This window comes from Ustilago hordei (assembly GCF_900519145.1).
Source record: "Ustilago hordei strain Uho2 genome assembly, contig: UHO2_contig_26, whole genome shotgun sequence".
Taxonomy (NCBI): Eukaryota; Fungi; Basidiomycota; class Ustilaginomycetes; order Ustilaginales; family Ustilaginaceae; genus Ustilago; species Ustilago hordei.
In genome coordinates, this window is record NW_024545293.1 from 171,129 (window position 1) to 188,729 (window position 17,601).

The 17,601-nt window shown below is 50.0% G+C and overlaps 8 protein-coding genes across 8 annotated transcripts; 5 read left to right on the top strand and 3 right to left on the bottom strand.

The window, feature by feature from the left end:
- Positions 1-264: 264 nt before the first annotated feature.
- On the bottom strand, positions 265-602 carry UHO2_07352 (uncharacterized protein; the record flags this gene model as incomplete). Its single annotated transcript, XM_041560655.1, has 2 exons — positions 265-294; positions 387-602. The coding sequence occupies 2 exons, from the start codon at positions 600-602 to the stop codon at positions 265-267; spliced, it is 246 nt and encodes an 81-aa protein (XP_041416589.1).
- Positions 603-1,223: 621 nt separating this feature from the next.
- On the top strand, positions 1,224-1,607 carry UHO2_07353 (uncharacterized protein; the record flags this gene model as incomplete). Its single annotated transcript, XM_041560656.1, has 1 exon — positions 1,224-1,607. One exon carries the CDS (start codon positions 1,224-1,226, stop codon positions 1,605-1,607), a length of 384 nt encoding a protein of 127 aa, XP_041416590.1.
- A 1,128-nt stretch (positions 1,608-2,735) lies between these two features.
- Positions 2,736-3,743, top strand: UHO2_07354 (uncharacterized protein; the record flags this gene model as incomplete). Its single annotated transcript, XM_041560657.1, has 1 exon — positions 2,736-3,743. The coding sequence occupies one exon, from the start codon at positions 2,736-2,738 to the stop codon at positions 3,741-3,743; it is 1,008 nt and encodes a 335-aa protein (XP_041416591.1).
- A 512-nt stretch (positions 3,744-4,255) lies between these two features.
- Positions 4,256-4,675, top strand: UHO2_07355 (uncharacterized protein; the record flags this gene model as incomplete). The annotated part of the gene is made up of 1 exon (XM_041560658.1): positions 4,256-4,675. The coding sequence occupies one exon, from the start codon at positions 4,256-4,258 to the stop codon at positions 4,673-4,675; it is 420 nt and encodes a 139-aa protein (XP_041416592.1).
- Positions 4,676-5,215: 540 nt separating this feature from the next.
- UHO2_07356 (uncharacterized protein) lies at positions 5,216-6,412 on the top strand (the record flags this gene model as incomplete). Its single annotated transcript, XM_041560659.1, has 1 exon — positions 5,216-6,412. The coding sequence occupies one exon, from the start codon at positions 5,216-5,218 to the stop codon at positions 6,410-6,412; it is 1,197 nt and encodes a 398-aa protein (XP_041416593.1).
- Positions 6,413-6,585: 173 nt separating this feature from the next.
- UHO2_07357 (uncharacterized protein) lies at positions 6,586-8,076 on the bottom strand (the record flags this gene model as incomplete). Its single annotated transcript, XM_041560660.1, has 1 exon — positions 6,586-8,076. One exon carries the CDS (start codon positions 8,074-8,076, stop codon positions 6,586-6,588), a length of 1,491 nt encoding a protein of 496 aa, XP_041416594.1.
- An 816-nt stretch (positions 8,077-8,892) lies between these two features.
- UHO2_07358 (uncharacterized protein) lies at positions 8,893-10,758 on the top strand (the record flags this gene model as incomplete). Its single annotated transcript, XM_041560661.1, has 1 exon — positions 8,893-10,758. One exon carries the CDS (start codon positions 8,893-8,895, stop codon positions 10,756-10,758), a length of 1,866 nt encoding a protein of 621 aa, XP_041416595.1.
- Positions 10,759-11,066: 308 nt separating this feature from the next.
- On the bottom strand, positions 11,067-11,999 carry UHO2_07359 (putative NSA2 - involved in biogenesis of ribosomal large subunit; the record flags this gene model as incomplete). Its single annotated transcript, XM_041560662.1, has 2 exons — positions 11,067-11,846; positions 11,991-11,999. 2 exons carry the CDS (start codon positions 11,997-11,999, stop codon positions 11,067-11,069), a joined length of 789 nt encoding a protein of 262 aa, XP_041416596.1.
- Positions 12,000-17,601: the final 5,602 nt, after the last annotated feature.

Below are 17,601 nucleotides of genomic sequence, written 5' to 3' on the forward strand. Positions count from 1 at the left end.
TCTTTGCCTCACTAGCGTCCCAGATCCTGATTGAACTTGTTCCTCGATGTACTTTTAGCTGTATTATATGTGGAACCCGGCCTATTCCACGCCTACGATCTGTACGTTTATGTCATCAAATCTTGGTCCTTCGACTTGTGGACAGCACGCCCGACAATTGAAACGAGTTTTCGTCCGATTCAATCTTCTCTAGACGCGAACTCACTTGACGATCTCAGTCTCGAGTGGATTCCTGTCAACACTTTAGTTGGAATTGCATGATCCTCAAGGCTTGACACCATCGATCTCACTCGCCTATGCACCAGGACCGGAACGCGAACATTCAGAAGCAACGTTGTCAATGCCAAAGCTATGATTCGACGAGAAATGCCCCTCCGCGCACTTACATTCTTCACGGCGTTGTTTCCGTTGGCGGTCTCGATGACCACAGCAGGATCCTCTTTACTACCGTCTTTGCTGATCGTAGAGCCCTTCTTGGTCTCGGCTTCGGCGCCATCGTCTTTCACATCCTTGACTGTACCAAAAGGGTGCTGAGAGCCCCAGGACCACGAGACTTTGTACCCCTTGGAAAGGTCGTGAGCGTCGGATTTGCCTCCAGTCATGATGCTACGTGCGAGTTCGAAGTATTGGCGTTGAGAAGGGTGAAGGAAGTCGTTGATTGAGGTCGAAGCGATAATTTACAGAGGGAAGCATGTCATGGGGAGGTGATCGATGCTGGTCCGCCTATATGCGCACCGGAACTGGGGTAAGGCGGGGCGGTGGGAGAGAGAGAGAGAGCCTTTGGAAAACTGCGAATACAGTAGTTGCAATGGCGGCATTCAACACCGCTGACACATCCGCAGTCTCACAAACACATGAATTGATGTCAACATGGACCTGCAATGCTACACGTGATATGGCGTGCGCATCTGAGCTCGAGCCACACGTGTCGCAAGCCACTCGATCGACTTGGTTTGCTCCTCACTCCTTGCCACCTTGCCACCTTGCCACCTTGCCACCATCATCTTCTCATTTCGGCAAGTGTTGCTTCAACATCGACCTTGCCAATCTTGCTTTGCCTCGCTTAGATTCACGTCAAACCCAGGGTCTAGCGTTCTTTTGTCCTCTTTCTCACACCACAGTCCTCCATCACCTTTCCGTCATCTTGCTGCGATCGAGTTCGATTCTACGATATTTGGCCCTTAGCACTCCGTTGCCAATGCCTGTAACAGCTTTAAACAGCTATGGGCCCCCCGACCCCTTTGATGTCGGCAGCAAATCCCTCGACTGAGGTGGTGCTCACCTCTGAATTCCTTTGGAAGCATCTGCAACGTCTCATCCAAGAAGAAGATCCTCACGCCAATGCTCCCAGCGCACAGGCTGGAAGCGATTATGCAGCAGCAAGAGGACCCGCTGAAAAGGTGGTGCAGCTCATCAAAGAAGTGCTCACAATGGCTTTGGTTCAGTATTATCTGTTACGAGACTTGCACATGCATGCCATCAAATGGTTCCTCGACGAAGTGATGGCTATGCTGGAGCGTGACACACACAGAGCTTCGCGCAAACATCTACGAACAACCATGCCCCTGCCTCAGAGTTCGCCTCATCTCGACGACACTTCTGGATGATCACCCGGCTGTGTCAAAGCATATGAAACCTCACTGACCGCAGCGAAAACCAATAGAGCAGAGTGGGATGAGCTTTGTGAAACAGTCTACGAAGTCATCAAGGTTCGCAGCGAGATGCTGGAAAACGAAGGATTCAAACCAAATATCTACGATCAAGGGCTTCAGAATCGGCTTCAGAATCGGCTTCACACTCGGCTTCACAATCGGATCGGAGAGTTTCTCTCCACCCTGAGAGAGTCACGCAGCAAGTTTCAATCGATCTATACCCACCTCCACACCACCTCGCTAGAGATCAAAGATTACCAAGCTTCCATCACTGATACTGTTGACTGTCTCATCCAATCAGATGTGCCTGTCACGAAAGGCGAAGCGGTCACCTACATCATCTATTGCCTTCCAGTCACTAACTCCAGACATGACCGGTCTGAGCACAACCCAGAACTTGAAGATCATTTTGCTTCCCAACTCTGTCAAATCTATCATGGCAATGCTCCGCTTTGCTTCCTGAGATTTGTGCTCAAAGTCAACGAGCACTTCACGAAATGGGGCCATCCCATTAGCTTCAATGCATACTTGAAAGGTACTTCGATTGTGCAGTCGAGCAGGATGGGCAAGACATGCATGGTCCTGGAGCTCGGTGGCCTTGCTCCCCTCCTTTACATTTGCATACATCAGAAAAAGCTCTCCGAAAGCACAAGCATCACCAATGGCTACCCTCTGGCTGAGGAAAACCTATACAAGTTTTTTGACAACAGTACCAAAAATACTGAGGCTTCTTACAACCTTCAGGTGGCCGTCTTTCTTGGCGCATGGTTCACAGAATTGGCATCAAGACTTGAAAAGTGCATCACTGCTGAGGACAAGTATGCTTCCCTCTCACAACTGAACAACTTTGGAGGCCCTGGTCATTGACAACGTCATCCTTTTTTCCATGAGGACATTGCTGGCACTCGTTCCAAGCTTGATGATGTGTTGCTCCGAGCAGAGAATCACCCACTTGGTAGTCAAAACGTTTTTGCCGGGCACCTTGACCAAGCAGCACATGATCTCAGTTGGCAACTTGAGCCCATTCAACAACATCTGTATCAATGACATTCGGCATCCTACAAAATGCACAACATCACAAAGATGCCAGTCTTTGTTGCTTTTGATGAATGTGTGGAGCTGATTGTCGAAAGGCTGGGCTCATCTGATGGAGGGATTTCTAAAGGCAACCAACTCAACAGCCTTCATTGTGCATGGCACCATCTGCTCGAGCTTGAATGCGAGACAGACCATGTAAGCTTCTGGCTTGTGCTTCTCAGTACCAACACGGGTGCTGCTAGGCTTATTGAGCAGAAGGAAGGTCAAGCCTTGCTGCGAGCAAGAGAAAAGAATCCACTACCCATCTTTGTCAGTCTGGATTTTGATGTGTTGCACAGCAAAAAGTGCATGCTCGCCTCTCCCAAAGAGGTTTGTAAAGCTCATCAAGTATGCAGCTATGGCCGACCGCTGTGGGACTCACTTCCTCACAGGGATTGGTGGGATATAGCTGTGCTCAAGCTGCTTGGTGCCAAAAAGTTTCATGCCTCGGATGCAATGCAATGCTACAATGTCCTTGCCTCCCATCTGGCATTGCAACTCATTCCCACCCATTCTGGAGAGCTGTACAGGCAAAGGAAGGCCATGGAGACTGCTTCTGTTGACAGGCATATGCACATCTTACGAGAGGTCGTTCAACACAGAGATCTCAACATCGACTCGCCTTCTGAGCCTGCATTGATGGTTGCTGCCACCATTGTCATGTCAGCAACACCAGAGGACCAACAGAAGGTGCCTCCTACAACAAGGCATGCCCAGCTAATTGACACCTTCACCAAGCATTGCCTCCCTTTGCTGGATACACAGTGTCTCAAAGGTTTGCAGGGCAAGTTCATTGCATGCTTTGTCCTGATGGTTGCATGGGATGTGGCAAAGCTGCCAGCTTTGTCTGTAAAAGGGGACAAATGCTACCCTGCCAAGGTCTTCTTGGCACCTGTTGACCTGCAAGCCTACCTGAAGAAGCTTGCAACCCTGGATGAACCCGATGAGGTGCTGCTCAATCACAAGCTCAAGGAAGCATGCAATACTGTATGCGACAGGCTTGACACTCATTGAACTGCAGGCATCTCTCATGACGATCCTGTGAAAGCATGGGTGAATTTCACTCACTTCGACATGTTGCCAAAAGGTATTAGTGTCATTTCTCCTGACTACCTTTGGTACTGTTGGAAATGCAGCGTTGCTCTGCAAATGGCACATGGACAAGCTGGCATAGATAGGATTATCCCCATCTTTGTGGGTGGACTGTCACAGCACTTCAGAACCTCGACAAGCCCTGAACAAGCCAGTGTCAATTGTACAGGTATGCAATCCAAAGCAGACCAAATCAATGGTATTGACGAAGGCGAAGCTGCCTGACAGATGACATACATTGCCTGGGAAGCGAAGTTTCGAGACAAAAGCTTAGGACGCAAAGAGGCCTCCAAAGCCAGACTTGCTGGACCTCCCTTGCTGGGCGCTGCTTGCAATGCAGGTGCACAAATGCCCACAGAGCTCTAACCTCTTGCAGCCTGCTCACCATTCTTGCCGACCTCGGCTGTGAGTGAAAGTTCAAGGAGTCCAACAGCATGCATCCTTTCCTGGAAGAAATCTCGCAAGTACAAGACAGATCAAAATTTCTGCATTTGTGGATCCGAGGGCTGAAGGAGGAGAGCACGTACCCATGTTTGGACGATCTCAGGATTCGAGACAAGATTAGTGCCTTGTTCCAAGAGGTGGCCCTTTCAGCAGAGTACGAGGAAGACAACAGGATGCTCTTGCCTCTCTGGAATGCTGGAGTACATCCTGAAGAACAAGAGCGCATTAACGAAGGTCAACCAGCGGTTGTGGACTGGCCTCCCCATACGGACCAGTCACCGAGTATGACGCTGTGCAGCCCATGGAACTGGATCCTGTTCAGCCTATCACGAGGGCTTCAGTGGAAGGTCGCGATCACGGTTTCGATTGAGTGTTTCTTGCCAGTTTGTTTCCGTCATGCGTCCCGGTGAACGTTGGCACATCCAATTGCAATCATGTTCCAGTGTATCGCTTCGTGAAGCATCCGCGATGGTGCTCGCTGCTTGCATAGAGGGCGATGGGCTCCGGCTGTGAAGCAAGATCAGTTGTACGATCAGAGTGAGATGTGAACGCTGCGAGCTGCGAACAAGTGTAAAAAGAAGGGTTTTAGCAAGGTCGGTGTTGCGCGACTCTTGCGAGAAGAGGAGATGGTGGTAGGAGAGAGAGAGAGCGAGGAGTGAAATGGAGCTTATATATACAAAATGAGTGGCTGAGTCGGTTTGCGACAGCGCGGAGTAAAACAAACATCTGACTGAGTAGGTTGTGACACGTGTGGCCTGTGCTCAGATGCGTATGCCAAGTCACGTGCAGCACGCACAGACGGGGATGTGGAGGCATTCGTAAGAATTGAATCGAGTTCCTAGAAGAACAACACTTTTCCAAACTTGTGTTGTGACCACATCATTCGAAACTTGACCTCGACCAGTCCGCCAGTTCCTATCTAGCCTTGATCGATAGTCAGACGAGACGCCATGCGGATATCAATACCTTCGATCCCGGAGCAGGCCACACGGGCCACGATGGAATACAGTCTAGAGAATGGTGCCAAGATGGTGGCCGAGTTTCTCTCGGCGGCGAAAGGCAAGGCTGTGATCATGACAGGCGCTGGCGTCTCTGTTGACTCAGGCATTGCACCATATAGAGGAGAGAACGGTCACTATACTGTCCATCGATCTTATAGGCCAATTTTTTATCACGAGTTCATCGACCCATCCGAGAAAGGGCACCTTGCAAGACAACGATACTTTTCGCGCTCTTACCTTGGCTTTCCGCCGGTCCGATTGGCCAAGCCGAACAGGACCCACTATAGCGTAGCGGCGATCCAACGACTTGGCTACGTACCAGAATATATTACGCAAAACGTCGACAATCTACACCATGCAGCGACACCATCAGCGTCACTCGCGGCCAGCACGATCCTGGAGTTACACGGCACTCTGAAACATGTTGTCTGCGTGTCCAGTCCCGAAGGATACAAGCGGAGCGATGACAAGGGACCCATCAGTCTCGAGTTACACGACGCTCTTACAGCGACATCGTACCTGCGAGGCCCAAGAGCGGTGTCGCTGCGGCCAGAGAACACGACAACCGGAGAGAACTATCCAAAGGGTTGTGGTTTCCGAGGATCTCGAGCCGTGTTTCAGGATGAGCTGACTCGATTGAATCCAGCATGGGCACAGCTTCAACGTGAAATGGCAAGGACAGGCAAGAGCGCCAAGACGAATCCAGATGGAGATGTGGAGCTTCACAACGTCGATTACAGCACGTTCAACTACCCCGCTTGTCCGAATTGTGGCGGTGTACTGAAACCGGCCGTCATCTTTTTTGGAGAGTCGGTGCCAGACAAATTGCGAGATCATTCGTATGAATTGATCGACAACGCCAATGCGGTCTTGCTGGTTGGGACAAGTCTGGCGACCTACTCGGCCTTCCGTTTAGCCAAGCAGGCGGTGGATCAGAAGAAGCCCGTATTGATTCTCAATCGTGGACCTACAAGAGCAGATCCGCTGGTGGAGGACAAGATCGAGCTAGGGTCATCCGAGGTGCTGTCGCGTGTAGCTCAGCTGTTGAGCAACGGTCGAGAAAGGAATGACAAGGTGTTGCAGAGTTTGCTGACATCAGGAGTTACGATCAGGTCGAATGAAGCAAGCGGAGTCATCAGTAGTTGAGAAGCACATGTATACTTACATGCACTTTAGTTCTACCAAATCATGTCAGGGGCTCATCTCGTGGACCTGTGGGCGAAACGCGATCCTATCAGTGCAGTAGTTGCTCCATGTATGCAACGGTATATTAATAATGCATGCTGAAATGAAACAGACTTGGTGCCAATGAGACTAGGTCACCGCTTGAGGATGGTGAACTCAGCGAAAAGAAAACCGATGTAGGCAAGAAGAAGAAGAACGGCTTGCCATCGCTGGCCATCTGTGAATGCAATCAGGACAAGAGCAAGCGAAGCTGCCTCCAACAAAGCCAACTCGTGCCACTGGACGCTACTGGCAGTGAAGCGGTGTTGAGCTGGAGGGATGAGGGACGGGTGCAAGTATGATGGCGAAGGTGAAATGTGCTCACGATCAAAGATGAGCGAAATGCCGAGACACAGAGTGAGTAGGAAGATGTTGCTACCAGCTGCTCCGGCCATCAAGATGCTGCTTGCACTTCGAGCTAGGTCGTCTTCGGCTTGATCGTGTATCGAAGCGCGACGAGCTAAGCTGGGTCTGCGAACCGATGCTGGAGGTCGAGCTGGAGGCGTTGCTGTGCGCAAACCAGCAACAACACTGAGTAGCTTTTCTGGGATGGTGGTGGCAAAGGAGAGTACGGTGAGACCAAGGACCGTGTCGGAGAGATGGAGCATGGATGCGATCTCAAGGATAGAGTGAGAAAGAAGGTAACCGGCAAGCGAGAGTATGAGCAAGGCGAGAACAAGCTTTTGCAGATTGCGAAAAACAGCACGCCTGCGTCTGCGAGCGAGTCGAGTGGCGAGGTTCGAGGATGTAGCTGAGCCGAGCAAGAGTGGGGTCGTCTCGATAGCTGCTGAAGTAGCGGTTCGATTTTGGCCTCTGCGTGCTGCTGCGCCACCAGGACGTCTTGGAGGAATGTAGGAGCTTTCACTTTCATTGCCGAGAGTAGTGGTACTGGCAGCATCGCTATTGAGAGCAGAGCGATCGTCGTGCGTAGTTGCATCGCTACTGTTGGAGCTGCTAGACTCGCTATCGGATGCTTGAGGAGCTGCTAGCATTCCACGACCAATAGCCCAGGATAAGCCGACAAAGTAAAGGATAAAGATGACGATGAGGCTAATTCCAACGACGTTCTCGAAAAGGCGCTTGCTAGATAGCTTTTCATCCTTGTCGGCATGCTGGATCTGGACAGCTGCGATGAGCAACAGCACTACGGTGGTGATGCCGGCCTGGATGATGGCGAACCTCTTGGAACTGTCATCGAACTTGACAGCACTTGGCGCAAACAAGATGCCCAACGAAAAGGCTCCGAGAACGTTGGAGATGGCCGATCCGACGACGTTGGCAATAGCGAGATCGGATGCTCCATGTGCAATCGATGCTACCACCACCACCAATTCCTCCCATTCTGCTCCTGCTGTGAGCAATGCTATCAATGTCGGACTGGTGCCGAGTAGGCCAGCCAATTGCGCAATTTGACGAATGAAACCATCCGCAGCTCGTTCGAGTATTAGCAATCCAGCCACAAAGATGCTCGAATTGTAAGTCAGATTTGAACGCAGTTCCGATGAGGCTTCCTGATGATGTTGATGATGTTGCTGCTGTTTTGCACCATTAGTCACAGCATCGGTGGATCCGAACAGCTCCACCATGGTCGAAGGCGATGTCCTCAATGGCTACGGAGGTGACAGAGTTGACCGGCAAATCTGTCACTCCGCTGAGCTATAGCAATTGTCGGAGATGCCGGTGTGGTGAGTTGGCTGAGACGATGGATGGCTGTGAGTATCGGAAGAGCCGTCCGATGGAATGGAATGCAATCGAATCGAGTCGAGTGGAGAGGATCGCGAGGTCCGTGCAGGAAAGGCTGAGTAGTGTGATTTGCGCATCGATTGGGATATTGGAGGTGGACGTTTGCAGCTTGACGTGGGGGAAAAGGAGGGTTTTTGATTGATTGATTTTTGAGATTGGAATTGATTTCGAATTCAGTTGCCGCACGCTGTTGTTGATTTCTTCCAGAAAATTTCAAACCTTCTTTCCCTTTGGTCTTTCTATACCCGATTGGCGATCGGGAGAAGTTTCTACACGCAGGGCCATCAAAAATCCACTTTGCTCGAACTCCTCAACAGCCATTTCATCCTTGCCTCCTCATTTTCCCCTTGAAACCCATCTCTACCATCACCAGTCGAACTTGATCACCACCATCGTGACTTGGATAAGCAACGATAGTCGCACGAGCTTGATGCGGCAACCGTCGTAGCACGCTCGCAGTCCCTCACCCGCACAGACCCTCCGACGACGACAATCTAGCAGCAGAGTCTTGTCCCATTCCATGTCTCGACTCAGCTGAACACAACCCACTCTTGGCCTCAGGCTGATCAGACGCTATCCTCCAACATATAGCCTACATCGACACGCGCAGAACGCCCGAAGCACTGGTTATCACTGCTCCACACATTCGCATATCCACAATGGCTGAACCGCTCTGGGCTGCAGCTGGTCCTTCCAGATCGACCGCTGCAAGCTTCGCAGCCATGCCAGCAGCCGCTGTCGTAACAAAGAAGAAGAAGAAAAGAGGTCGATTCTCAGATAGCAATAAGGTCTCCAACACTGACGCAGATGGTTCGTCCATACCTTCCATCATCAACCCACCCTCACCCGAGCTAGTCCCACGACATTCTTCGAGTGCAAGCAGTTGGGGAATCCAAGATCTTTCAGATTCGGATGGCGATTACGATTGGCCCACACCGTCCACTTCAGCCGCACATCACACAAGTCCCGATCTCGACCGAGATGAGCTTACCAAGTTTGCCAGACCAGCCAAACGTGTTCATCTCGAGACACCCGAGGATCGACATACCTATGGAAAGTTAGCTGGCCTTCAGATAGATCCGACATCAATAGCTTCTTCTTCCATGCCCAGCACCTCCTCTTTCGGCCGGTCGAATGGTGCTAGAACCCATAGCGGCCTTGCTGGAGCTTTTGGTCTAAGCTCGTCACTAGCCTCTGCGCTTGCAGCCAATGCGGGTGGCAACATTTTGGCACCTCGTGTACCTCCATCTAGTCCAACCAAGGCTGATGCTTTCTCCAACCCTTTCCAAGTCTCGGCTTCGACAATATACCAGCAAGCAATTGCACCTGTTCCACCAACATCGCCCAGCTTGGCGAAACGCGGCATTGTTCCTCCCACTTGTCCACAACACATGCACAGCTTCGACATTCCAACCACCCCATCCAAACAAGCCAACTCTGCTGAGCTTCAAGATGCTGAGATGCGCACCAGGCGCGGCAATCCGACCAGCTTTGAAGTTGAGCCGGATCGTATTGTAGTCACCAGCCTAGATGATACTTCATCCTCAGAAGGCGATGCATCTAGCCCAGCTGAACAAGGGCAAAAGACCCCGGACGCCGATACTTTTACCGAAAGCAAGGAAAGCACCTCCGACTTTGTCATCAACAACGAGCTCATCGAGAAACTTGAAGCACATAGCAGAGCCGTCCTCACTGGAACTTCGGAACGAGACAACGCTGCTTCGAATTCGCGCTCAGGTGCTTCAGCCGGTCAGAGCCGCTCACGACGCTCCGGAAGAAGGTCTGGTGGAGCATCGGGCATCCCAAGCCTCGGTTCGCTTTTAAGCAGTCGTCGCCGATCAGCACAATCAAGCCCAGCATCGTCCGGCTATGCCTCACCCATCAACGCTGAAGATGCAAGAGGCGCCCTGATTCTTTGGAAGGATCCCGAAGAAGTTTTGAAGGCGACATCTTCCGCCACAGCATCCTCTTCTCCACTCAAGCAGCAGAGCGATCTGGCTTTCGTACCCGAAGCTACCTCGACAACAGCCAACTTTATGTCTCAGCCTCCAGTCTCGTTTCAATCCGGATCTGGCCATGCATCATCTCACAGCAATTACTTTGGCCGACCTGCACCAAGCATGTCCGAGATCCCTGGCATGGCAGCCCTTGCCTCGCCTTGTCACGCAGCTGAAAGTCCTCTGTACGCACAGCAGTCGTCCTTGTCGAGCTCTTACTTTCCCGATCCATCGCCACTCGAGACTCGTTTCGCTCAGAATGCTCCACAGTCAGTGTGGCACGCAAATGGACCAATGCATTCTCCGTCCGCCGCTATGAACCAACACCAGTACCAGCACGAGCCAGAGCAGCATTATGGGCATCACTATGGTGGAGCTCATGCACCAGCAATGGCTACTTCATTCCAGCATATCAGCTCTTCGGCACATCCGACCTCTGCTCAGATCCATGCTCACAATCTCGGCGCACAGCCGATCGATCTGTCTGGCTGCTTCGGTCCAGCCGAAGAGATGGACCTGGACAGCTGAATCTGCAGTGTCCTGCTACCTTTGGCTTAAGTGTCTCAGCGCTTAGCCTTGTTGCTCCTTCCACTGTAGACTGTCTTTTGTCTTGATTGTCGCGTTGTCAAGCATCGCATGTCACCTCAAAAACGCATTCCTTTGGTAATCCATCTGTCACCACATACCGCAAAACTCTCCTTGCTTGCCTACGAGATGCATTGTCGATGAGAAAAGTGCTGATAACATGAATCAAGACCGGCAATGCTAGTGTACACCGAGGAGAATGAGAATCCTGTGCTTTGTAAAGTTGCGCAAGTTGAGGCGTGAAAAACTGCTTAGGACGACAACAGAAGGACAGCATTGACACAGCCGTCGTTCTCGGGGTTGTTGGTGACCTGAGCGTACTTGCCCCAAACGACTTTGCCTGTGGTGGTGGTCATACCAAGCTCGGAAACGTTGACTTCGATAATGGTACCCTTGGTCAGAACGCCGAGTTGTGTGTAGAGAGGACTCTGTGGGTTCTTCTTGACGCCGACGATCGGCAAGTTGAAAGAAGCCTTGAGCTCGGGATGAGTGACGTGTACCTTGTTGTATCGCAGACCCATTGGACGAATGAAACGCTCGAGCTTAGGCGGCTTTCGTGTAAAGCTCTCTCCAACAAATGTGGGCTTGGTGACCATTCTCTTCCATCCCTTCTGTTTTCGCTTACCTGTCTTGATAACTTTGAACGCCTCATCTTCTGCGATACCACGCACCTGAGGCAGTGGAACAGAGTATCTTGCTGCCTTGTCCTTCCTCCTCTCCTTGACGGCGGACGATAATGCCTTGGCGTCCTTCTGACCTTCACGGTCAAGCAGATATGTGGGCAGCGCCTGGTTGGGGTCGGAAGAGGCGGAAGCTTGCTTTACATCTCGTTCCTCGTGCGCCTTGAGCGTCTTTTTCATCTGAATCTTTTCGTTTCGACGCTTCTTGTTGAGCATCTTGGCCTTGAGACCGGTCACCTTCTGAGCCACGGCCGAAGCCTTGTGCACCTCTCGGGCAGCGCGCTTCCTCTGACGCTCCTCATGATCGAGTCTACGGCCATGTCGACGGATGTGCTCTTCAATGTAATCGTTCTGTCATGGTTAGCAGTAAGCGGTGAGCGTGGCGAGATCGATGGGTGCGTTTCGTCGACGTAGTGGCAGTGGCGGCAAACATGAATGTCAGCTAGATGTTCGCGGATAGACGGCTCCAGTCAACATGCATCGGTGGTCACTTACCTGAGGCATATTGTCGAGACCTAATGAGTGAGGATGAGGTTCGAACCGGGTTAAATGACGGTGAGAAGGTGAAGAACGAAATCTGGTATCCTCCTCCCCGCAAGTGTGCAATCTGAGAAAAGAAATACAGTAAGTAATGCCATTTGCTGGAATTTTTCCCCAAAAGCGAAATATGAAATTCCTTTTTCTTGCAACAAGGCTGGCTGAAATGGCAGAATCCCGAGTTCCAGAAAAAGTGTCATTTCGAGGCTCAGTTAAACTTTCGGTAACGTAGTTCACATACATGTCAAATTCACGTAGGTCTCGGATTGGAAGTGGCCGGGGGACTTGGGAGTTTCTGGACTCAAAATTGCTGAAACAGCCAAGTCCCCCTCTCAATTTCGAAATTTTGAGGCAGCAGCTCCACTATTCTCACACTTTTCTTTTCTTGTCTTGAACTTGTCTTGATCCTCATCTCCATACACTCCTTTCTTGTCAGCACTGCTCAACATACACCACTTTGACATCAATGGTCAACATCTCACCTAGGAAGAGGGTTGCAAAAGCCCAGCTGCAGACTGACAGGGACCAGAAGGAGCATGAGATCCAGGAAGCTCTTAGTGCATTCCAGAAGGGTCAATTCAAAGACTTGAAGGCCACTGCTGAGCATCACAATGTCCCTTACAACACTCTCTGGGATCACAGCAAAGGGTGCAAGAGCTGCACTGCTGCCTTTCAACATCTGCAGGCTATACCACCAGAGGCTGAAGAGCTCTTAGTCCAACATATACAGAAGCAGGCTCACTATGGTTTCCCAGTAACACCACAGAATCTCAGACAGTTGGCTGAACAACTTCTCAGGCAGAGGTCCAACAACAATGATGCTACTCTTGGACCTAATTGGGTGTCTGCTTTCAAGCAGTGACATCCAGAACTCAGAAGCTATTACTCTTGCAAGATGGATGCTGCAAGGGTAGTGTCAGAGGTCGCACGCCTGAAACCTGAGATCAGTAGTTGTATCAATACTATTACCGATTCTGTCAAATTATGTGACAGTGCTTGTGGTATTGCGATTCTTCATGAGATATGCAGTAGAGCTGTCTCTATTACTTTTCTCGCTCGAATCTGTAGTTGTGATGATGCTATTGCAGATTTCGACTGACCACTGTCAGACACTCCATTCAGAGGTAGCTCAGCACAATCAATAACTATGTGAACTTGCTGATGACACCAAAGGTCTGGTGTGAATATGGATTGGTGGTGTTGACACGAGTGTCCAGTGCATCAACTATGCTTGAGGTGATCCCTGGACTGCAGTGGATGACTGCCTTCAGTTCTATTGATATCTGGACTGCTGGTTTGCTAAGAACTGCCTTCGGATGTCAGGAAACAGTGATACAACACACACGCTTCGATGAGGAGCAATCTATTGATTGCAACTTATGCTGACTGAAAACTAATGAGTACTTATGTTTCTAAAGTATTGACTAGTTATATGGTGAGTAGAGTGGATGAGGATCCACTCAACCACTAGCAACGAGAAGGTATGGCTTTATACCTCTTCACAGTGGTGCCAGCACCACTGCTCCTGCTCTCTCTCTAGAGAGTACCTTCTGCATCGAGTACTTCACAGGAGTCTTCAATGAGACCCCTCCTCCTCATTGCATTGTCCCATCTGTCTTTCCTGAGCTGTGCCGACTCCATCGACACTGCTCCTCCTCCTTCTGTCCTCCTCACCGGTTTCTCTTACACAGCTCTCCTTCCTTCGACTGGCAACGGTCCCCTATCTTGTGTGCCCCTGAGTGGTAACCAGCTGCATGCTCCTGAGCTTGGTCCCCCTCTTGGTGGTGCTTGGTTCTGCTCCCCCCACAGAAGCTCGTGGTACACCCATTCCTATCACTGATCTCTGCAGAATCTGTGATAGGATCTCTCCTATTACCAATTCTGGCGGAATCTGCCATACCCCCTCTTGTATCACCGATCTCAGTGTGATCCATAGTACCATCTTCCCTCAAGCTGATCCTGGGCTCATAGTACTATCCTCCTTCCTGCTGATCTCAATGAGATCTGTCATAGAGTTGGTACTATTACCGATCTCAGTGAATTCTGCTTCAAATCCCACGATCCGCCTGATCCCTTGATTCCTGTGCTCCCTTCATATGAGCTTGATGGATCCTCTAGCTTCTGCGCATCCCCCCCCCCCCCCCCCCCCCATGACAGGTAGAGGCCACTAGTGATCCATCAGTTGTTGAAGCATACTTTGATGTCTTGGAGAAGACTATTGCCAAGTATAGGATCCTACCTGAAAACATCTTCAACATGGACAAGACTGGGTTTCTCATTGGACAAAGTCAATGCCAATACATCATTGTACCCAGGGAGAATGGGAAGAATCAGTGCTTCAGGTCACAGCCAGGCAATCAGGAGACTATCACAGTGGTTGAGTGCATTGGTGCACAAGGGACAAAGCCACCACCTATGGTTATCTTTTGGGGCAAGAACCACATGCAGAGCTGGTACTGCAATCAAACTGCAGCTAAGGACTGGGTCTTTGCAACAAGCCAGAATGGCTGGACCAACAATGAGCTTGCACTACACTGGCTCAAGGACTGCTTTGACAAGCACACCAAGCAAAGGGCTCAAGGAAAGTATTGGCTGCTTATCCTTGATGGTCATGGCTCCCACATCACAGCTGAGTTCATTCAGCAAGCATGGGACTCCTGCATTGTCTGTCTCTGCCTTCTGTCACAGAGCCAGCGGGCCAGCGTATGAAGGGTGCGCCAAATTGACCAACGGCATTCATGGTAATGTCACAGGGTCAGTGGATCAACATATGAAGGGTGTGCCAAATTGATCAGCACCAAATCATCAGGAATTGACAAAGCTAATCAGGCTGGGAGCACATATGATTTATGAGATCAACCAAACTCTGGGTTCCAGGTTAATCTCATGAGGATTGATTGGAATCAGCCAGATCAGCATGCCTCAGCAAGTCAGCTGATATGAGCAAGTACCAAGAGATTCAGGAAGGAAGGTACTGGCATTAGAAGGAGAAGCATACAGAGATAACCACATGTAGGAGTGGGGGACCAAGCTCAGCATCACATGGATGGTTACTGCTCAAAGGGTGCATGTGTATAGCCACACAGGACCAAGCACAGGGGGCAACCACATGACCAAGGGGTTTGGTCACAAGGTCCAACAGGTGGCTAAGGGGATTCACAAGATAAGGATGGGAAGGTGGTCACCAGTGAAGAGAGAAGGAAATGGTGAACAGATTGGTTAAACAAAGAGGAGGAGCTGTGTCAAAGGGGTCATTACACATCATCAGGCAGAAAGAGAGCATGAAGGCAAAAGGGCAGTGTTGTATAACCATTACACTGTGCAAACAGTAGGGGCACAGCATCAATGGGATTGATGCTAGCAGGAGAGACAGTGTTGAACAAGGGACAAAGGCCCCTCAGGAGGAGCAGGATAGGTGTCATGGGCAACACCAATTGAATGCATAAATACTCTCATTCTACCATAGCATATGAGTGGATCCTCATCCACTCTACTTACTTACTTTATACTATACTCTTTACTTGACTCTTAGTTATGTAACATTGCAATAGCAGTGCTCTTGCAATGACCCTCAAATGTGTGTGTTGTATCACTGTTAGGCATCAACTGTAGGTGGTGTTCCCCAAACACTTGCAGTCCAGTTCTTCTACTGTAGGCAGTATTCTTCGACACTTGCAGTCCAGTCCCTTACTGTAGGTGGTGTTGCTCAACATCTGCAGTCCAGTGTAAGCGGTCGCGTGCCAGAGACTAGCTGAGGTTGATTGAGTAAGGTCTACTCGATATGTTTCGCCTAAATGTAACCAAGCATCACTGCCTGGTAAGTCTCGACTGACCACCTTGAACACTCCATTCAGAGGTTGCATGGCATGAACATTGTTTGTTGGTGAGTGGGTGATACACCCTCTCCTACAGTACAAGTGTTCATAGTACTGTTGATAATGCTTTTGGACATTGTCTGGACTGCAATATGCTAATCACCTACAGAGGATGGGAGTTACTGGACTGCAGGTGTGAATCACCACCTACAATAACCGACTGGACTGCTGGTGTTGAGCAACACCGCCTACAGCGAGGGACTGGACTGCAAGTGTTAAAGAACACCACCTACAGTAAGGAACTGGACCACTAGTGTGAAGAACACTGCCTACAGTTGTTGACTAATGGTGATACAACACACACATTGAGAGTCATTGCAAGAGCACTGCTATTGCAATGGTACATAACCGAGTAAGTAACAAGTAAAGTATATAGTATAAGATGTGTAGAGTGGATGGGGATCCACTCATATGCTATGGTAGAATGAGAGTATTTATGCATCCAGTTGGTGTTTCCCTCAACACCTATCCTGCTCCTCTTGAGGGGCCTTTGTCCCCTGTTTGGCACTGTCTTGTCCTGCTGGCATCAATCCCATCGATACTGCACTCCTACCATTTGCACAGCATAAGGGTTATGCAACACTGCCCTCTTGCCTTCATGCTCTCCTTCTGCCTGATGATGTGTGATGCCCCCTTTTGACACAGCTCCCTCTTGACTTTATCTTGTGAATCCCTTAAGCTGCTTGTTGAACCTCATGACCAAACCCCTTGGTCATGTGGTCATGTTGGCACAGCTCCAAGTACTTGTTCATATTGGTCAACTAGTTGAGGCATGCTGATATGACTGATCCTGACTGATCCCATGAGATTGATCTGGATTCCCGGAGTTCGATCGATCTCGTAATTCATATGTGCTGTCAACCCAATTAATCTCATTGATCCCCAATGGTTTTTTGGCTCTGATCAATCTGGCACACCCTTCATATGTTGATCTTCTGCACACCCTTCATATACTGCTCCGTTATGTGACATTACCATAACTGCCGCTGATCAATTGGCGCACTCTCTTGCGCTGGCCAGCCGACCCTGTGACATCCAGTCAGTTATTGTAGGCAGTGGCTCACACCTGCAGTCCAGTAACTCTTGTCCTCTGTATGTGATAAGTATATCGTGGTCCAGATGACATCCAAGAGCATTATCAACAGTACTGTGAACACTCGTACTGTAAGGAGAGGGTATCACTCACTCTCCAACAAACAACAAACATGCTGCACAACCTCTGAACAGAGTGTTCAAGGTGGTCAGTCAAGACCTACCAGTTTGAAGACATCTGGTTATGTTTAGTCAAAACATACCAAGTAGATCTTACTCAATCAATCCCATCTATACCAATCAGATAACACCCAAAACTAGTCTCTGGCGTGCGACCGCTTACACCTTCCTCCCCATGCAACACACCTCCTACAGCCGCTTGATGTCGTGATATTTGGACCTTTGCAGCAAGCCTTCACCAAGGAGGTTGACAAGTTTGCTGGAGCAAATCTTTCAATCAGTAAGAAGGATTTCGTCAACATGTACAACAAATCACAACAGGTCATAACAAGCACCTTAGCATCACAAGCCTTCAGAGATGTTGGGATCAACTCAAAGCTCCACCCAGAGAAGGTTCTATGGTGCATGACCAGCTACCATCAAGAATCAACACCTCCATCTTCAGCTCCTGCAGTTGAGGAGACTCCAACAACTCCTTCTAC